Consider the following 22,671-nt stretch of genomic DNA (forward strand, 5'->3'; position numbering starts at 1 on the left):
TCCTTCCAAAGCCAATATAATCATCATTTGAATGTATCAAATATTTTCTCCTCAAAAACTTCTAAGACTATGCTTGGCCCATTGCCACAGACGTACCCTGAGTAACAAGGATCAAATTGAAGCCTCTAGAAAGTTGCACTTTGCAGCACCTTTTTTTTAAGGAGTCTAAATTTCTGATGGTGGCATTGGAGAAAGAGAAACTTTACTTCCAGAGAATAATTCAAAGCATGAAAGTTTGAGGCCTAAACCTAGGTGGTGCAGACGCATCCCAATATTTCAACTGAAATTCTTCATACTCACTAGAACCAATATAGAAGTGAAGTACCATGTGACTTGTTCAATTATATCATTTCAAAACACTGGAGAACACTTTAGTGTATGCTGATATGCACTAGAAGATATAGTATAGGTGAACTTATAGGATTTTCTGTGCAAAGTCTTAGCTTCCTTATTTAGGCCTGGACACAGCTGTATTTTAGACACCAAAGTGTTAGCAGCAAAAGAAAGAAGGAGAAAATACCCAGACTTCCTACAGCTAGAGCACAAATTCTCTGTAGAGCTAGAAGAAAGAGATGCCTCAAAGGCTTCAAAAGAATGATCCTGTTCACCTCTGCCAAACTAGTATATATCTGCCTGAATACATAGGGAACAATAGGAAGCGGAAGATGCCAGCATCCATTTTTTATCCAGCAATTATGGCCTTTTTTGTGAAACAGTTTCTAATGGAGCAAAAGTGTCATCAGGAAACCAGTTGTTGGCGTCAATCTCCATTCTTTTCTGGCTTTTCATTGTAGAAGAATATAGTGGCAGGAGGTACAAATTTTAGCTCCTGGTGTCTACTCAGTCTTTAGGGTCTTGTATTCAGAGCTCCTGACTTCACTGCCAGGATATAGGCCATTGTATGACTATCCTACAACCCTCCTCTTGAAGCAGCCAAGCACTGCGGAACAGAAGGAAAGAAAGTGGGAACCAGAGGTACCTATTATGGAGCTGTTCTAGGGAACAGGTTTCCATCCAGATTTAGCTATATAAAACTAAATTTACGTCATCCTTTAAATGTGAAACAGCTCAGAGTTTACTCTGAAAAATGAACCATCATCCAAAATCTTGTGCCTCTGAGCTAGAACATTTCTGCTATCTGATTTTTCCCTGATATGCTTCTCAAAATGTAAACCTTACTCTCATGTTCTAAATGCATCAAAATTTAAATGAAGTCTGTCCGATCTTACATATCTCTTCCTTTTTTTTTCTTTTTTTTTTTTTTTCTTCAATTTGTATCTGTCACATTATGTTAAGTCTGTTTTTCTGTCTGCCAGACAGGGAAATATCTGAACGGGTGTCGTGGTTTAAACCCAACCACAAACCTCGTTCACTCACTCCCCCCACTTCTTGCCCTCCCCCTGCTCCTGGAGGGACGGAGAGGAGAATCGAAAAGAATGCAACTCCCACAGGTTGAGATAAGACCAGTTTAGTAACTAAGGTATAACACAAATCACTACTGCTGCCACCAATAATAATAGTGCTAAAGGAAATAACAAGAGGAAAGAATACAACACCTCAGCACCAGCCGACTGATAACTCGCCCCACTCCCCCCAGCCGAGCACCGACCGATACCTCGTCCAACCCTCCAGTGCTCCCCGCCTTTCCGGGTCACTCCCCGTTACATCCTGGGCATGACGTGCTGTGGTATGGAATACCTCTTTGGTCAGTTTGGGTCAGGTGTCCTGTGTCTGCTTCCTCCCGGCCTCCCCTCCTCCCTGGCAGAGCATGAGAATCAGAAAGTCCTTGGCCAGACCAAACATTCAAGCAGCAACTGAAAACATCGGCGTTATCAGCACTGTTCCCAGGCCAAAAGATCAAAGCACAGCTCTGTACTAGCTCCTAAGAAGGAGAAAAATGACTGCTACTGCTGAATCCAGGACAACGGGCACTTGAGTAAGCTAACTACTTAACTGACCAATAAAAGAAAGGAGTAGGGCAGAATACTGTGTTCTTAAAGCCGAACTGTGATTAAGAAGTATTGTCATATGCCTCAAAGAAGACTTTAATTTTTTTTTTTTATTTTAACATAGTGAAATGTTAAACAGAGCAGAGCCTGAGAGATTTCTCCCCAGTCTTGGCTTTCTAGGTTTTTCAGCCCAGTACAGAAGCATTTCTGATTGTACTTCCTCGCGCCTGGCTATTGATTTTTGTATGAATCTGTCGTGGTTTAAACCAATCCACGCAGGTCGTCCACTCACCCCACCCCCACCCCCCACCCCCCCCCCGACCCTCCCCACTCCCGGAGGGATGGGGAGGAGAATCAGGAGAATGTAACTCCCACAGGTTGAGATAAGAACAGCCCAGTAACTAAGGTATAACACAAATCACTGCTGCTACCACCAATGATAATAATGATAAGAGAAAATAACAAGAGAATACCGAACGAGTTCGACGCCCCCCGAAGAGAGAGAGCCTGCCCTTCCGGGTAACTCCCAGTTACCTCCCTGGGCATGACGTGCTGTGGTATGGAATACCTCTTTGGCTAGCTTGGGTCAAGTGTCCTGTCTCTGCTTCCTCCCGGCCTCCCTCGTCCCCGGCAGAGCATGAGACTCACAGAGTCCTTGGCCAGAATAAACATTACTTAGCAACAACTGAAAACAATCAGTGTTATCAGCTCTCTGCCCAGGCTGGAAGTCAAAACACAGAGCTTGCACCAGTTACTAAGAAGGAGCAAAACGGCTCCTGGTAAACCCAGGACAGAATCCCAGTTCTGTCAGTGATTAGTATTACACTTATAAATGCAAGAAACCCTTCAGAATCAACCTACCAGGGAATTCTATTCTAACCCCTTGCTCATTGAAACAATCCTTGTAAAATTTCTTCCTCCAATGATAATTTTTTCAATGGGGTAGTTTATGCTTATGTTAGAAATCAGTTATACGGCCACCACTGACTGTGGCAATGCACTTTCCTTGTATCTAGAAAACTCTGAAATATTGCTGGAGAATTTGTAAAAATGGGAGACAAACCCACTTTTTTATTTAGTAGCTCTTCTATCTCTCCTCCTTTCTCCCCAAAACATCCACTAAGTGCTGGGTACAACATATACATTTGGCTTCATATCATGAACATTTGCATTTCCATATGGGCAACATCCTTAGTGTTTTCATAAGGACTACTTACAGATACCAGTTCTTATAGGATGAGAGCAGTACAAATCTGTCTTGATCATCCATTTCCCTGAAAATGCATTATCTTGATTGCCCATTCTACCCATATTAGAGATTAGTTTAAAATTCCCTTTTTATGCAAGACTGGCTTAAAACAACCAGCTACAATAGAGAGTGATCATAAAAAGCGACTGAGCCAAAAACCATATAACAACTACATCTCAGGCACAGAGAAGAGTCATGAAAATGAAGGGAGACTTTTTTTTTTTTTTTTTTGTGGAAATAGAAGCAAAACTAAAAAGCTGTCATTAGTGTTATCCCCTCTCTAAGCCAAGTAATCACCCTCCTTGTCTTCTATATTTCAAAAGCTATTAGATCTCACCAGTTGCGGTGCAAACACAATAGCAAGCTTATTTAATTAGATGTATTATATATGGTCTCTGTTTAATTTTTTGATAATTTTTTTTACAACACTTATTGAAGGTCCTTGAATACTCCTGAGTCAACCCGCAAAACTGTGGAAAAAAGGTTTCCAGATTGTAGCTATTACATCCTAAACCTCTTGTCTGTGCTTTGCCTATAGCACAGTGTTTGTAACATTTTTTGGAGGGTGAAGTGCTTTGCAATGTCTAGTCTTTTTGAATTTTCTACACTTACATCTAAATATGGCATATGTTATACACTGTATCTTGCAGCAAGATGAAAGGCAGATTTTGTCTTTCTTCACTGATTTTTCATAGTCTTGTGTCTGCCTCACTGAGAGAACAGCTAGGCAAGGTGGAACTCCATGGTCCACATTGCACCTTGTCTTGTGAAACCCTGAACCTGTGCAAGATGAAGACTCCAGGGTAGTGTAAGAGCGGAGAGACGTCCTGAAAACAACATCAGACAAAGACTGAGACTGCAGTGAGGAGCAGGAACTAAAAGTCATGTGTGAGAAGTTATGCAACAGGTTCCTAGGGATGGGGACAGGCTGCAGGGTGAGTGGGATGTTGGGCAATTTGAACATCATGGCTGAAAGTACCTCTGGAAGAAAAGGCTTACTTTTAATGGTAGAGGAGGCAGAGGGAGAAGACATATGAACCATTTATTTATTTATTTATTTATGCTTTTCTTCCCTTGTCATTTTGAGTTTTCTCTTTATGATCATTCTTGTGGGGACTGACTAGAAGAAAATTGGGCAGTGCCACCTCAAAGCTGGTGCTGTCTTTGTGTGCTCTGGGTAAGAACCACCTGGAATAGACCCTGTGTGACCAAATGCCATCTAACCTTGATATTTGGTTAGCAGTTGATGATGTGTTCCTTATTCATCCCCTTTATGCTCTTCAGGCATTGACATTGGTTTTGGATGGATTTTGCCCTCTTTAGACTTTATATTTACCTAATTATTTTCCTGAAATGGTTTAATTTTGGCCAGGAATTAAAAAAGCAGCAGATAAGAGACTCAGCTCCTACTGAACTGAAAAATGATTTGGACCTCTAATCCATTTCTTTGTCTCTCCAAATCATAGACTTTTTTTGTGGTTTTAGTCTGGACTTTTTAATTTTGTGTGCATTCTTTAGTTTGTTTCCTTCTTGATTGTTTAGCTGTTAATTTTAATCTCCCTTTTCTGTATAATCGCTTCCATAATTGTCCTTGCTGTCATTCAGTCTGAGACTGATCTCACTCCTATTTAATTCAAAGGCAGTGCTGTTACTGAGTTTAACATGAGCCTGATCAGCTTCTATTTTAGTAAATGACATTTTTCTTGGGGGGAAAAAATTAAAAAAGTAGAGACAAAAGTTGCAACATTGAATGGATCCTTGAAATAAAATTAATTCATATGCTGAGGCAAATGCACCACAACCTTGCCAGAGATTTATTTAGTAAGATAACATTTTTAGAAGATTTTGCCTCTCCTTCAGTAGGACAACAGACAGATTTTAAAGCCCCCTTATAGAATCAGGAGCAATTGCAGTATCTTTTACACTACTCATGGATTAATTCTGAAAAATGATCTGAAATATATTAAGAAATCACTACAGGAGATCTCACAGCATGCGAAGCGCTGCTGTACTTAATTTATGTGAAAACAGCAGGATTCAATTCTCTAATGTTATTGCCACTTACGTTTTACAAGAACTGTGCCAGTGCCACACAAATTCTGAAGAATGAGTTAAAAGTCATAAACACATGTCAAAAACTGTTTGATATAAATGAGAAAAGTATAATTCAAATGGATGAACTCATTCTTTGGTGCCTGCCTGTGCTCACACTGGGGATTTTGCCATGGTTAGTAGACGCAGGATCAAACCCCAGTGAAAACTTGTTGAGATGACACGTTTTTGTTCATCAGCATTACCCTTTATGTTCCCAGTTTGCCAAGAAAAATATAAGGCACTTAATTTTCAGCTCATGAGTAGTCCACAGAAATCAACAGAATTGTCTAGTTAAAGATAATTGTGGTCTCAGGGGCTAAACGCACAGCACGGTTTATTCTTGTGTTTGTCACTTTTAAGCATCTAAGTCTAGTACTAAGATGCCACCAAGCCACTCAGCACTAATGTTCAGCTGCAGCCTAACCCTGTCAGCACTGCAGCTTCAAACCCAGTGCGTGTGCAAAACTAGCTAATTATTGATATTCTCCAAAGGATTCAGTCTGAGTCTCATAAACTGAGCTGGAGAGTGGAATGTCAAGTCCTATGAAAGACAGATTTGATAGTTTTTATTTAAAAGAAACCATAAAAATAAAGATCTTGAGAAGGTAAAAATAATGCTTACGTGACTCTTTAATTTGGGTGATTTCTTTGCAGAAACATAATCTAAATGTGTTGTTAACTGGAGAGATGATAGGAAGTTTGTAGCTTTTTATACAAGTTTTTATGGAAGTTCTTTGTGCTGACGTTTGTTTTTCTTTATTCTTCATTCCAATTTCTTTTTTTTTTTTTTTTTGCAATTTTAAAATTGTAAGAACAACAAAAAAGGACTCTATAGCATATTCAGTTCAGAAGGCTAGCTTTGGGGCCTTTTTCTTGCAGTTTAACACAGGAATAAAATACATCATACATCACTTTCTTAATCAACTGCATTTGAAAATGTTATTACTGCTTTCATGAGCGCGGTACCCTCCCAGGCATATCTTGTGAGTTCATGACTGTGGTCTTCTGAATGCGTATGCAGTGGTGGCCAAACCTGGGAAATTAATGATGCTTCTCTAAAAGTGAAACTTTTTAGCTTTCAGCATTTCAGTCTGTTTTCCAAGATAACCTCATTTTATAATTTAATGTAGAGTTTTAGTTGTATTTAAATGTTTTTAAAATAAATATTATTGTTGATTGTCTGAAAGTTAACACTACCTACAATAGTGGTTTTATTTGTAAGCTTCATTCTTAAGAGTATATAAACAGACTTTTACTTCTTTGTTCAGGATGTTCCTGATGCTTTCACCACTTTCTAATTTTCCCTTAACTCATTGCTCACAATTAGATGGCTTCTTTTATTAATAATGACTTGTAATATCAAATAATTTTATAGGTCTATTACACAGATATATAAATAGTAACCACTTCACCATTCACATAACGAGATGATGGGAAAGGTGCACATAGATTTATGTGAAGATATCAAATAGCAGCATTCAAAACATAGGTTAACCAGCTAAAGCTCAAGGTTGAGAGGAAATACGATTCCAATGGAAGCAACTTTATAGAAGGCTGTTAAACTATAAGTGCTTATTATATGATGGAAGAATAGTCTTACTTAGCACCTTATGGACAGATTTAAAACAGGCATTTTGTTGCAAAGGGAAGTTGGAAAGAAAGGCTCCTACAGGACATAAGGACATAAGGAGTATCTTATTCATAAATGCAGTGACTCTAGCTGGAAATTACAACATTTGTTTAAACATTAATGTTTGAAAAAGGCAAATTTTGTTTGTTTAAAATGAACATGATAACTGTTCTAAGTCTGGAAATAACCCAGAATGTTCTGTTTCTCTGTGGAGACACTTTCAGTGTCTGGTGGTTTTCAACTGTGATGTCCACTAACAAAATAAATATATTTCTAGCTTTTTCAGTTATCACAAGTAATGCACCTTGCAAGAGCTCAATCAAGTAATTTATAAAAAGCACAAATTCCGGTCATGGGTGCATACACAGTATTTTCATAAATAGGACCCAACCCAATATAGTGTAGGAAGTATAAGGGAAAGAAAAATAGGAAACTGCATTTTAGCATCTGCATAGACATAATGGTTGTTGTATACCAAACAGTATTATCTCCTTTGACACTTGTGAGAGGAGATGTTTGATTAGTCAAGACATCTTATTAAAAAAAAAAATAGTAGTAACCAAGAAATATAAGCAGATAATTGAAGGCATATGCTAAAACTCTGTGCAGGCATGAGAAATTTAGTAATGACCAAACCTATTTTTACAAATTATCCTTCTATAGGAACACAGGAATATTTTCATGTTTTTGTGTCTAGTTTGGAGTAGGGATTTGAATGCAAGTTTCCTAAGGAGATGTCTTTCCTGTTCGTTTGGTAAGTACTGAGGGGAGAGTGATCTTCCTCAGCTTCTTCTATTGAAATGCATCATTAAAAACTTCCAACATGAGAGAATTCCTGATCTACTGTATAACATCATGGTCATGCACTCCAATTATTAGTGTTATTTTTATCATGTTCTTTCAAATGAGTGGGGTTTGTAGGTATAATACATTTAACAACATAAATAGGCAGATATATGAATTTCAGAGGCTTTTGCTACATGCATTAATGAATTGTAGCAGACAAATTCGAGGTCATTTTCTTCAAAACTAAAAATTTGTTTTCATCTGAAACTTATTGTCTCATTCTTAGCAGCAGTGATATCATTTTTACAAAATCTCATGGTATGCTTAAAATATAATGTTTCCAATATAGCCAATAGTTACATTATTCTAATTTACACAATCTAGATCAGGAATACATAACACTTTTTCAACCAAAAATTGTAGAAATAAATTTTTTCTGAATATTGGGTTAGAAACATATTATGACCATAATTGATTTTATTACTATTCCTAAGAGGCAATTACTGTTTCAGTGAGAACAAAACAGTGTCTTATTAGAGACATGAAAATACCATGTATCTGTTTGCCAAATATATCACTAAACTGTACACAAAAGAGCTGAATACTTATTAATAGCAGCAAAGACATTGAATGCAAAGTACGGTTATCAGTGCTCAATTGATGTGAAGTAAAAAAGATGTAACTGGCTAATACGAACATGTTGATATGAAACATATTTTTTAAATCACTCAGAGCAGATCTAACCTACTGAATTTATTAGTATAATGTATGATAATGGATAACAAGCATGACTTGGAAAAATATTTAACATATTAACATGAAAAATTATTCAAAATATTACTTTGCTGACCTATCCCCATTTTTGGGGGGTTACAGGGTTTTTTTTCTAATACCACATTCAAAAATGTTACAAAGTGGTAATACGTGGTTTGAATCTAATCATGATTGCTTTATTGGTTTTATTAATAAGATTAACCAGCAGTCAGTGAATGATATGTTCAGGATCAGTATTGGCAATGCAACAGATAAGCCACACCACTAGATGCTAATAAAATGTTAATGCATACATACAAATATCTGAACAGTCTTCTATGCACAATCCCAACACTTTCTAATAAATGCACAGACTGAGTTACAAGCAGGAACCTCCTGCTCACAGGATGCATGGGTTAGCAGGACACCCTTTCTTCTTGGGGTGAAGGTTCCCCCAGACACACATTCTGTGAGACATGTGGGCTCTGTGTGCTGGTATGTATCTCTGCAAACTGATAATGCCCACATGGGTGATGCAACACCCCTGAGTTCACACTTCACACTTGAGGTGTGTGTCCCTGCGTGGTACACAGTGTTACCAGATTTGGGCATATTTGCTTACAGTTAGTTTTTGGTTGTCAATTCATATATATTCTTATTTGTCAAGACCTAAGGTGCTGTGTCTACTTCTGTCTCACTGATTCACCCTTTTTGACCATACATATTTATTTTAAGGAACAGTAGTCATTTTATGTTTCTTATTGCTTTATCAATATTTTTTGAGTGAGTCACATAACCTTTTCTTTTTTTTTCACCTTTATACCCAGTCACTAATGATTACTAAAAATCAGAATTTATATTCCACAGAAAAATTTGGGGGGAAAAAAAAATCACATTTTGAATTTAAACAATTGAAATTCTGAAGATCTGTGGAAAGGCAAAAACTAGATAACATGTATTTAGAAGTGAAACATTAAGATTACTCTTAATGTTTATAATAGATCCCAAATTTTGCATCCTACTGCAACACTTCATTTCTCATCAATATGCATGTCATAAAATTACAAATTCAAAATCCCAAACACTGCAGAAGTCAGATGTGAAACTAGGCTGGTTTCCAGTGAAAAGCATTGCCTCTAGGTCATCCAAAGAATTTTTTTTTTTTAAATCCTATTTCAGAATGTCCTGGTTTTCATAAATCAGATTCTTTTATATCAAAATTTATCTGTAGTGGCCAAAGGTGCATGGTCAACATGGCTAAAAGAAGGCTGGCTTGCCTTTTTTCTAGCTTTGCCTTCACTGTCTTTAGCCATTGTTTTTCCCCTTGTTTTTCCATCTGCGGTATACAGTGCATTTTATTTTTACTTCTTTGTTCCCTTTTCTGCAGTCTCCCTTTTTGACAACCAGCCCATGTGGAGTCTCTAGAGGGAGAGGAAATTGTTCATCCTCCTTGTGATTTCTCAGGCTCTCAGGTTCAGCTGCAGGCTTCCAGCTCCCCGGCTGTGCCTCTCTCATGGTCTTCCACTTGCAACATTGCTACACTCTGTACTCTGGAGTCCCTCTTTGGAGAAGAAAATAGTCTGTTCAGGGCAGAAGAGACTTCAAACAGCCAAACCTCCAGGGAAACAAAAAGAGAAACTTCCACAGAATTGGGGCTGTGCAGGCAGAGCTTACTATAACTCTCAAAGTCACTGGCTTAGCTAAAACCAAGTATGAAAGTGAGGGCTATCTACAAGTATGCTATGGGCAGGTGGGAAATTCCACAATTAGCTTTTATGACTTCTGTCCTTCCTGAGAAATTTGAGGGGTTTTTATTAAAAATAAAAAATAAAATAAAAAGTCATTCATTAGCTTTTACTCTAAAGAAATCGAGTCATTTTTAGTTTAAGAATCTGGTTTTCTCTTGGAAGCTCTCTATGAGGAAAACATCTAGATAGGTCTATGTCAGAGCTCTGGCCAGCTCAAGATCCCATTACTCCATTGTTCTGTGTAAGCTCACCATCTGCTTTTTCTGAGGCCCATATTGCAGATATTATCTTTGATTCTGGTCTTGTCGCTGAGGCCTGCTCACCAAGGCCATGTTCCCTATATGAAAATTTAGGTCTTTTTTAATTTTCAGAATGTTCAGGGTCTGCATTAAGTGACGCATACCTCACATAGTATAATTTCTTCTTATTTAGTCTGAATAACATCTCTACTTCTCTGTTAATTTCTGTTGAAAGTGTTAATATTGGTCCCCTGGGTACTTCTTATAGTCTCAGTCTTTTGGTTTCCTCCACTAGTTCCTTTCCTGTCTCCACAGAACATAATAAAGCTGGAAAAAAAAAAAAAAGAAAAAAGTAGAATATTGTAAGAGTTGTAATTTTAGTAAGGAAGAGATTGTTAATTCAGCACCCAGATTTGTTATATTTGGAAAGAGGATGGAGGGAGGAGGAAAATAGCAAGAAAGAGACAATTCTGAAATGACAACACGTTTTGAAGTTCTTTGAATATTTTTTCCCAAGGTCTTGAGAAAAACTTTGGCTGAAATGATGATATCAATATTATCTACTGAAAATTAAGTAGCTTTGTCTGATTTTATATATATATTTATTTTTTGTTTAGGTCCGAACATGGATTCTTACGGTGGGATACACAACTGCATTTGGAGCAATGTTTGCAAAAACGTGGAGAGTTCATGCAATTTTCAAAAACGTAAAAATGAAGAAGAAGGTGAGGAGAAGTAAACTCTTATTGCCCTGTTAACATAATTTTCCTGTTTGCTACCTTTCCTGTGTGGCCATACTTGTGCTGACTCTGTTCAAGTGTCACATTCAAAGATCCTGAACGGTTTAATATGGGGGCTTTCTTGGTTTCCTTTTTAGTCTCTGCGAGGTGGAGTTGATCATCAGCCCTTCAGCCTTTATAATGAGAGGTGGACAGTGGAGATGGCTGTTAATTGTCAAAGTGAATTTGGATCCTCAGTCTTATTTATTATGTTGTTTCAGCATCCAGAGATCTCTCCTGGTAGATTCACAGATGTTATGAAGTGTTTTCTGTGTATGTCTGTTTGGGATACAGGTATTACACACGCATTTCTCATGGATTGGTTGGAGAAGGCAAGAAAAAGTGCTGTTTATACAGCTTGCTTTCTAATTCGGATTGAAATTGCATAAACTTACCCTAAGACTGATAGGAACTAAACCACAGTAGCTGTGTCCAGCATTTTTAGTACAGCACATTTTCTGTAAAATGTTAATCTCAGCTTAGGAGCAGTACGACACTTCATGTATGTACTGTTCTTTTGATATCTTTCCCATGGAGCTTCTTTTCACACATGAAGTGGTTTTAATCCTATGGTTTTATTTAAAAATGGGAAAACTGTAAGTGGAAATCATTTTGATAGAAAAAAACATTAGGAGAAATATTCATGAAACAGAGAAATTAAATTATTATTAGAGAGAAAAGTAGTGACAAATGCATTTCCTATATACAGCTGCATAGATTTATTCTAATAAGTGTTAAAAAGTAATTTACATTCAAAATAAGTACAACAATATTCCAAAACCTCTTCAGATTCCTGTTAGTTTCCTTCAGTGTGTGGTCACGGAAGAGCTGTATTACTATTTTTCTGGTTGTATTATGTCATTTGTTCCACAGTTGCAACATGTAGGGAGTCGCTGTCACCACAAGATACACCTTTCCCTGAAAAGGTTTGGACTTCAGATAGACAGAGAGTTAATTCAGTTTCTAAGAGGATTTATGTCTTACATAATTAAGGAAATACGTGCTGTGGCTGGAACTGGATCTACCACTCTAGCACCTTAAGAACACAAACACCTAGCATTTACCTCTACTCATGTCAAGTTTGCTTAAATTTTTGAAATTAAATCCCAAACATCTTTCAGTATAAAAATTAATGAAGATTAAATAACAAATATCTTAAAAGTGGCTATAAGTATCTGCACTAGAAACAGGATACTCTGGATGGAGGGAAGTGGAGACGACTCTTTCTTCACTTGTGCAAAGAACCCACCGTAATACAGTTTATGCTACCATAGGCCAGTGTACATTTTTCAATTATCTTACACTTCCTGTGTTAAAGATTTTAAACCAAAGTTAAGTCAGTATTTTATCTTCCTGAAAAATGAAATTTTATATTGTAAATATATTTTCAGCTATGTTCGTGCAAATCTTTGTAAATTAGTGAAGCTATAGAAGATACTGCCAGTGTAACACATAAAAGCTTTTACTTTATAACCTTTATTATCCTGAGAATTTTGTCATTTCTACAATACAGACTTTTCCAAATCAAAATGCACAGGTACTTCAGTGGGCTGTCACTAAGTATTTTCTTTAATGTTTTTTGGAAAATATTTCATTTTACGGCTTCAAGTTGCTACTCAATAAATATCGTTGTCTGTAAATTAAACATAATTCTCAAATTCTACATAGTATCTATTCTTCAACAAGCCCATCAACAACTGCAAATTTCAATTCTTCATTCACAGCTGGATTTTAAAGATTATTTTAGATAAGTTAAAAAGACACTGACTGGCATAAGGGAGATAAATTTTCAGACGTCTGGATGCTGACCGACGAGGTGCTTTACTCTGAGTGATGCAGGAAATGTCAAGTGTATTAGAACACCTTATTCAACATTCTGTGATTAAGTAAATAACACATCCTTGTTCTGTAAATTGTAAGGAATGGCTTTTCCACAGAATCCTCCTTATTTGCTCTATCTGGATATCCCACTCCAGAACATGACCATGAATCATAAAAAACAACAGTTTTCTTAATGCAAAACAAATTAGCTATCCATAATAAATGTTCACTAATCATACATTTCCTGTCTTTGATTTACCAGGACAGATAAAACTGGTTTTAAGAGTTGATTGAAAACCACGCCGTTCTTTATTTACGTCTTAAGAGAAGGACATTTCATTTTCAGCAGATGTAGTTTACAGACAAAATATTTTTTATCTATGGAAGGTAATAGACATTTTCAGAAACAATATCTAAACTGATAAATAAGAAAAGCTGGTGCTGCATGAAGAAGCACATTAATGTTTTTTGAACTAGGTATGCCATGACAGAACAGACTGGCATTTCAATATGAGAGTACAAAGTTCCAAAATTAACTAAGTACTGTGGATCCTATTCATCATATTCATCGCTTCAGTTTCCACCTGTATATAACACTAAAATCTCACCTTTATATACACCATTTTTGCCTGTTATCCTGAATATTTTCATCAGGAAAAATTTCCAAAGAGTGCAATTTCTTCACAGAGAGAGAGACTGTACAGCTTTTGAAAATAATGGTTCATTCATTTCATGGAAGTGGGTATTAGGAGTGAATCTGTTTATCTTCATTAGATAGTGCAAGCTTGCTTCCAAACTTTTATTGGGCATTATCTTAAGTGTACAACATGGGTTTGGGAAGAGATGAGTGTATTTCTCTCTCATTGTAAGAAAATGTATAGAATTTTAAATAGTAATATACTATATTTTAGTGCAGTGGGAAGTGGAACTAAATGATTTAGAAGGTCTTAAATTAGTTGAAAATTTTTATTAACTTCTATTTATAAAGCTGTCAAAAATCTCTTTCATTTTCACCCTTTAATACATTCACTCCTTTGTCATTGAAAAAAAAAAAAACAAGCAATAAAATTCAGAATACACTCCTTCTGTTATCAGGCTAATAACAGACAAATTTTACAGAATTCCCAGAGCTCTGTTACCATTTTTGATCCTGCTAGGGCTCAAAGGAAGCAAATTAAAATGTATTAATTCTAGCTGAATCGGAGACAGAGGGGTGCAAGGGAATCAATTTTTGTCAAATGGAAATGACAAAATCAGTAGGGGAAATAAATTATTTTTTAGTTTTAAATAGGTTAATAGAGATAATGGAAAGTGGAATAGAATTAGTATATTAAAAATAACTGTAACACTTATAATTGAGGTGCAATTCTGGTTTTGATACATCTCCTTTTTGTTGGTTTTCTAGGCAGCAGAAGATATTCTGCTGCCCATTGAGAGGATGGGAACTCTCAGCAATGAGAGATGGGGAGTGCTTCTATGCTTCTCTTGCTAGCAGAACTACTGGCTGTGGGTAAGGAGAGAGACTGGAGAATATCAGTGGCAGGAGAGCATGTGGTGTCCTGTGAAAGCCCTGACTAGCATAAGTTTAGAAGGCTGTGAAGCTTCTTTTTGATGGGAACTACAGTATCTTAGGTTTTAGGGAGCATTAAAACAGCCCTGCATAATGACTGCTCCTGCACAACTCTAGTATGTCAAATAAAGACTGTTCACTTTCAATAAATAACCAGAATAGTAATAAATTCAAAGCAGTGGTATTTAAAGCCTCCATAAATATTATATATTCTATTCAAAGACATGTATTTGACCATTTGTAAGTGAATGCAATAATGCATGATGATCTGGGTCACAGTGTTGCTTGTTGCACTTTGTGTTTCAAAGTTCAATACTTCTTAGTTGATGCTGTTATAAGCTTTTCTACCTTTAACATAATACATTCAAGCTCTGTCTACTTGTACTTAGTTCTTTAACTATGACCTCAGGAGAGGGATGGCTTTTCACTGAAAATATGGTCAATCTAATCAGTTACCACTACTACTGTAGACTCCTGGTGGCATATGTCTTTATGTTGACAGTTGTTACAAGGTAAATAGAGAATGTAATTGCACAAGGGATATGTCATAGCATCTTTTTTTTAAGATTGCTGTAGTTTTGGCAACATTAATCTGCTCATCAATGATATTTCATAAGCTTTTCTCTGTTCACAAATTTACTATGTGACTGTAGAGTTCTCACAGATGAGAAGGAGTTAAAGAGCTTAAACAAGTATTGAGATATTGGTACTATCACAGACTTAGAAAGCAACACAGAAAAATGACTTATCAGTCCAGCCTGACTTAGCTATGCCTGTCAGGCTGCAGTCTGGCAAACTTATTTTCTTACATTCAGCCTACTAAGTCCTTAAAAGACTTCTGAAGGGAGCTGTGGTCTTCAGGCACTGCAGAGACAGATAGGAGATTGTACAGCCTACTTTGTTGACACTAGAAGGGTGAAGGGAGTCTGGCACTGAAAAGGAACCACAGGGCCAAGAGGTCAGGAGCAGAGGAGAGACTGAGAATGAGAAATCAGATTAGCTGCTAAGGGCTTTGTAGGGAACGGGAGCCTGTCCAGATAAAAAGAATAGGGAAAAACTTGGGATTATAGACAGGGAGAAAGAGTTGAAGAGGGAACTGAATTTGGAATTCCCAGAGAGTTAAAGGAAAACTGAGAGCCAGCAAAGAGTTGAATGGGGCAGGAAGGGTTGTAAGAAGTCCTCAGAAAAGCTGTGTATGGTGGGATGTAGGGCCTGAGTTTGGGATTCAAGTGGCAAACTCTCGTTGAGGTACTAGGTCTGATTTAAAATTAGATTAAGATTGTAATTTTGAGGCAGAATGGTAGAGCTGAAAAGTAGGGACATAGACTGGGAAAGTAACATAGGAATGGGAAAGGAATAAGAGGCAGGAAAAAGTTGAAATTAGGACTGGCCAGAATGGTTGCACAGAAGTCTGGGCGAAGCATAGAAACTGAACACAGGATTTTAGAGTTTCACTGTTCTTTTTTCTATTACTATGTATCTGTAAAACCTAGAGGCAAACTATGTGCCTTGTTGTCCCATTATGCTGCTGTACAGCTCATGGTAACTGCTAGTTACTCTTTTAGTTCCAGCTGATGAGGTGTGCAAAGATCTAAAGGTTCCTTTTGCTGATGAGTGCAGCTCTCTATAATTGAATTCTCTTTCTTTTCATTTTCTTTAAAGAGAATGGGTTCATGAAAATGTTAAAAGGCTTATGTTGTGGATAAGAAGTTAACAGTTGAAAACCTACAGATCTCTCTAGAAGTGTACGTTTGTTACCCCATGTACATTATTAGGACACTAGTGCAGCCTTAGTTTCCTACAGGATGTCATGGACCAGGTACAGTCAACCTGCTCTGGGCATGCAATAGAAAAGGGTAATAAAAGAGGCAGTTTTCTGTTGCAGTAGTTTTCACTTAAACCAGAAAAAAATACATAATAAAGAAGGCAGTAGGAGTTTTGAGAAAGGTGGTCTCATGTATAAGACAGTTAAGTGCCAACATGAAGAAAAGTAATTAATTTCCATAATTGTTTGTTATGCTTAGAAGTTTCTATGAGTACAGTTTTCAGAAAAGTATAGCGCTTGTTTTTTGAGAAGCTGATTTATTGCCTGAGTGTAGCAGTGCAGGAATTCTCAAACTTTTAACCTCGTTGCCTTCCCACTCCATTTTTTTAACACAAATTTGGCCACCCCACCTCTCTATTCCATATACTTTATGGTACATACGCTGAGGCACATGGAAGACTGGGAAGGGTAAGAGATCATCCATGCTCTTTCTGGAGTATGAGGCATGTGGGTTGCTCTGAGCAGCACCCTGTCCTGACCCCTCCATTGGGGATAAGAAGCAGCTGGCTGTATGCTATCACCCTGCAGAACCAGTTGAAGGGAAGCTGTCAGTAGCTGCAATGGCACAGCATTCCCAGGGGATGAAGAAGCTTTGAGAAGGAAACAGATGGAGGCCACATGATTACAAGCTTATGTGCAGCAGCCTTCTCCTCACAACTTGGCTCTGTTTATTGCTGTCCCCATCCCTCATTTGTAAACCTCTGCAACTAAGTTTATCAGATGAGTTTAATCTCTAGTAGTAAATTTTTCTGTAGGCTTTTCAAGCCACCTATGGAATTTAGAATTTATTGCAATTTATAATCTTTTTCACAAAAGTCCTAAAGAGGTCTTTAAAAAGTTACTTACTATCTTAGTTTAAAAATAGATGAAGGAAAGTTTTTCAGATTATATTGTTTAAGGTTTAAGTCAGAGCCTCACAGGCCACATCTTATTTGCTCGCTTAATGCCTTTGTAGGTGTAATTCTGTATTAGCATAAATGTAGTTCATATTACCTCATTAGTTCTTTATGTAATTACTGCTATAAAATATTTTTCCAGGTCAGTTTTCAGACTGTAAATATTTATACTCCTCCAAGACATTTTTTTTTAGTCTAGCTAGAGGTTTTTGTGTGTACAACAAAAAGCTATATGATGGATTTCCCCTAGGATACACATGCATTTCACTAAGTATGTATGAGAGATCATAAGTCTGAAAAGGAGATGTGTCAGGATCCAAAAATGTGCTTTGGGTAACCATATCAACAGTGCAACAATCTATTAGGGACCATCTGCTGAAAATGAACCAGCATATGGATACCTAAACAAATGTTCAGCATTATTGTTCAATCTTTGAGCATAAGAAAGACAACAGAGATTTGAAAATTGCTTATGTTTGGAAGCTTTTTTTTTTCATTATGAACATTTACCACTGAACCAAGTAATCCATAATACTTACAGTGCAGTGTAAATTATTCAGGGAAAGCTTCATGTGTTATTAATATATATGTAGTACTTTCTAAAGTGATACACGTGGAAATCTGATTATTTAATGACTTTTTCCCCGAAATAGTTCTATCTATATATTTTAAGTCCAAAACTTCAAAAATAGTCAGTGTAATCCTAGAATCCATATTTAGATGTAAAATAAGCATCCTGTTTTTTGTAAGAGCTAATCAGCCAAAATGCTAGGCGGGGAACAATAGGAATCACATTTCTAAAATTTACATTCGTATAAATGTGGATCGTGGAGCTAAATCTCAAGCTCATGTCACAGAAAGAAGTCGAGCTAATAAACTGCACACCTAGGAGAAAAATATGCTTTTGAAGTGATTTATGTATGTAAATTTCTGCATGGTACAGTTTGATAAGGCAAAACCTCAGTAGCAATGGAAACAATGAAAACTGTGCAAAATATAACTGCTCATAAATGGTTCTACAACCATAATTTCTATGTATTATGAGACTAATGGATGACAGAGAAATAAAGAACATGTCTCTCTACAGTATGAGGCAATTTATTCCTGAATAGCTTGAAATTGGATTGTAAATGTAATCAAGTGCATTGATGTCCCCAGCTATTTGGTAACGATTCAGTATGCTTTCGCACAGAATTGTTCATTAAAGAAAATATTAAAGTCTAGGTATTTTAATGTTATCTCAAACAAAATCAGAATATTTCTTCCACACCATTCAAATCCTTTGTGCATTTTTTTTCCTGAAGATAGGATCCCTTTTAGCACTAAAGATGAGAATTCACATCCGTGGTGGAAATTCCTCCACACTTATGGCCCATGGAATCTTGGTCTCAGCAGATACATTCCTCTCAAACGTGAATTTGACCTGCTGTGCTGATGGGATGTGCAGTTCTCTCGAGGCAGCATATCTTGCTTTACTTACGGTAGTGAGCAGAAGTTAACACGATGTTGAGGTTTGTTGCTAAGACTCCAAAACCTTGTACAGCAGGAGTGATTGGTTCTAATGGTGTCAAGTTGTATTTCTTTAGTGCCATTTTGATTTTTAAGACTACAATGCTTTTCATTTTTCTTCTTTTAAGACAGTTTTGTGAAACTAGCCATGTTTTATAACTCTGTGTGCTCCTTATGGTTGAATTAGCAATGTTAGTAAAACAGTCATCTCTCCAATTCTCTAATGCATTGTAGCCAGAATGGAGGCTGAGGCTTTCAAATAGGAAGATTTTTATAATTTTTTAAGCTGCCACTGAATCCATCCCATTCTCTAACCTCTGCAAAGTTTCTGTCTTCTGCTCCCCCTAGGGAACATACCCCTAGGATATTCCCCCTTTCTTTTATATGAATAGGAAATGTCTTTTGGATAGCTTTTCCAGGCAGCAAGGCATAGACTCAGCACATCCACATTTGCAATGCAGTGACTGAGAGGGTGAGTCTGCCCAAAAAACGCCTTGCAATTATCCTGAGCATGAGTCAGAAAAGACACATTCTAGAAATATGTGCTTTAGCAGGCTAGTGACTTTAGCTATTTAATTATCAAACCACCTTTTTGATAGTATCTAATTGTCCATTATTATTAGTATACCTTGCACTCCACTATCCTGGAAAGCAGTAACAATCATCAAGCGCTCAGGCTGCAGGCGTCACCATAGGTCCTCACAGAAAACAATTTTTTTTTTTTTAATTTGTAAGTAGATATACAAATAAATTAACATTAATTCAAATTAATTAAAATAATTAATCAAAATTAATTAAAATACCTCTAAAATATTAAAATGTCTTAAGCTTACCTTTTTCTACTAGTGACTTACTGGTCAATCATGCTAGCAACTACAAAATATGCTTTTTAAAATGTTAGCATTCAGTCATTAAAACTAATGTAGTTGTAGTGTGAAAAGTGTTCCCAATACTAATCATAGAATCTATAATAAGACATACTCGTAATAGCTGTTGAAAAAAACATTGTGGTGTTATTAGGAACAATGCCTAATGTGTTTTCAATAACCTTTTTCCTCATTCCATTACACAATAGAAATTAAGAATGTATTACAGAATAGTTCTCTAAAATATTAATGGCTTTAATAACTCAAAGATAGATATTTCTCTAGGCAAAGTTCACCAATCTACCACTGATTCTGTATCATCAGCCTCATGGCACCATCCTACTAAATGTAGGAGAGCAACCCTGAGATGCCCACTAATCATACTGAGAGAAATGAAAGGGTAGTTTCTGCAATGGTGAGAACATCCTGAGCTTAAGTTTAAGAGTGGTTGTATGGCCCCTTTTTCCAACCCTGCAGACTTCATAATTATTTCCCTGAAACTCTGAGGGCTTCAATAATTGCTGTTAGTGCTATTCATTTAATGGAATACGGTCTATGAAGCTTCACAGAGAGATCTTTTAAAGAGGGTTTCTCTCTAGAGTCCGTCTGAGGAAACTGGAAAGAAAAATAAATTGCTGAATAACATTAAATGCTTATCCAGATAGTGGCAGAAGGCAAGGGCCACATCTGTCAGCGGGACTAGAAAGGGTCGATCTACATAAGAGAAACCAGAATTTCTTTCTTAAACAGAAAAAAATACCCCAAAATTTTCAAGGAAGAAACAAACAAAAAAATTATCTCAAAACTTATAAATATATGCAAAAATACTCCTGGCCTTGCTATGCTTCTATGAATAGAATTAAAAAAACAAAGAAGCAAGCATATAAAGCACCAAGATTTAGCTAATAGATCTTCCTTTAAATTTAAAGATATTTTATTCTGAAAAAGAGAGGTGAAGGTCTTGGTAACAAAGACTAACTCTAAAAAAAAGGTAGGAGGAAATGAACTATTCAGTCCATGCTGGAGAGCTATTTATACTCAGAGAGTAATGTGGCATCCTGGAGAAGAGGGTAAGTTTTCATATATAAGATTTAGAATGGATTTCAGCTTTAAGGCCCAGGTCATGCGCATTTGCAGTGCTGGTTTCTCATAATGTAAGAGATAATAAAGAGTTTTTCTCAGCTTAACTACAAAAAGCAAGCCTAATGTTTAATTATTGTTTTATCCTCAACTGGTTGAGGATAGGATACTGCAGGGCACAAAATCAAAAGAAAAAAAGCCCCACAAAAGGTCTGTGAAATTACAACTAAATGGATAGTTGATGTTGCCGTGGTAGGTAGGACAGCCTAGTTCTAGAAAATGCCCAAGACTTTCATGAGCAGAAACTTCATCCCAGAACTTTAGACAGATTTTATATCTCTTGTGATCAAACTGCAAGGTCCATGTTTCTCTGCTCATACAGTGATGTTGCTGAGAAGAAAATGGCCTACCAATTTCTCTTCTGAGTGAATTTGTTTTGAGGACAGATAGCTTCATATCCAGATATATAGTCCAGACTGGTAACAGTGGCATTTATAACAGTGGGCAGATCTGCCAGGATGAGACAGATTCACCTAGCCAATCACAGATGGTAGAAAATATTACTCGCAAGCTGCTGTAAGAGAGCTTGGCTTCAGCAAGGAGTCAGAAGCACTCACAAAATTGGATTTTATTAGCTACTATGCATTTCTCCCAAGGCTGATTTACTGTACACTAGAAGGAAGATGAAAAGGGAAAAATAAGAATCTTCCTCTGAAAGAAGAATATTTGATTGTAAGGAGTCTCAGTTGCTCATAGCTTTCTTCTGTCAGACAGAAATTGTTGAATTCACAATATCTGAGTCAAGACTCCTTCAGTGCATCTGGTGTTTCCCAAGGAGTGAATGTACTGATCTTAAGGAGTGCCTGTGAGTGGGAGTGATGGCTGGGGAGAGGGAAAGCTGGGCTTCCTGAGGGTGGAGGGGGGAGATCATCAAGGCTTTAGAAATGCTGCTACTGATACCCCAACAGCATTTGTCAGAGCAAATTTATGTTAGGAAAAATTGCTAATCACTAGCAGAAGTGAAAAAAATAATTGCATTCCAATGTCTCATTCTGAAAAGCTAACATTTAGGTGAACAGTTCTGCTTCAGAGATGCATTACTGCAATGGTTTTGCCAGGGACCAACCAGCCTTGTGATGAGTGTGTGAGGCAGCTTTGGGAGCCCTGCTTTCAGCCCTACCACCCTGCATGCAGCACTGGTAGCACTGGATTTTGCAGAGCTCATTACAGCAGCACAGATCACTTCCTCAGGTTATCTTACGGCCTTTCTTTTGCTTGTCTTCCTCCTGGCTGGCTGGCAGAAGTAAAGGATAAATAATACCTGCTGCTAGTGACAGCTGCTGCTATGCATCTCTCCCCTTCTGTCCCTGAAAGAGCCATTCACAGTGTAATGCAGTAAAAAATGTTCAAAGAGGTATTCAAGGAAGAGCTCCACTGTTTGCTGTCTTTCAGCTTTCATTCATTCTAATAATTATCTGCAGCCCAAAAAGGTTGCCACACTTACATGTGAACCAAAACATGAATATCTACCTGCGGTATTGCAAGGTCAGGTACAAATAAAAGATGCACAAAAGCAACGAAGGGTGAATAGGCATGAGATTTTTTTTGACCCTGATAGTAACTGGGTTGTCAGTAATACTACTTTTAATAGGATCCTTTCACTCTTGCTTCTGGCATTACTTTACAAGTTTGATTAATATTTCTAGGTGTTGGGAAAACTGCATCTAACGTAACCCTACTTTCACTATCAGTATAGTCCATATACATTTGGAATACAGTGGGCTAGCTGCCACATATTTTACCTGTGCTAGGCAAAATGTCCACTATTTCTATTAGAAAGAAAAGATAAACCATCATTGCTGATATTTCACGGTTTT

At 37.0% G+C, this 22,671-nt stretch overlaps 1 protein-coding gene across 1 annotated transcript in view; it reads left to right on the forward strand.

Moving 5' to 3' along the window:
- GABBR2 (gamma-aminobutyric acid type B receptor subunit 2) overlaps window positions 1-22,671 on the forward strand; it is a 449,684-nt gene that overhangs the window by 293,326 nt on the left and 133,687 nt on the right. Inside the window, exon 12 of the mRNA XM_065669323.1 lies at window positions 11,066-11,173. Coding sequence (XP_065525395.1) covers window positions 11,066-11,173 — 108 coding nt within the window. The remainder of the gene's footprint in view (window positions 1-11,065; window positions 11,174-22,671) is intronic.

The sequence above is a fragment of the Lathamus discolor genome, chromosome 2, assembly GCF_037157495.1.
Source record: "Lathamus discolor isolate bLatDis1 chromosome 2, bLatDis1.hap1, whole genome shotgun sequence".
NCBI classification, from domain to species: Eukaryota; Metazoa; Chordata; class Aves; order Psittaciformes; family Psittacidae; genus Lathamus; species Lathamus discolor.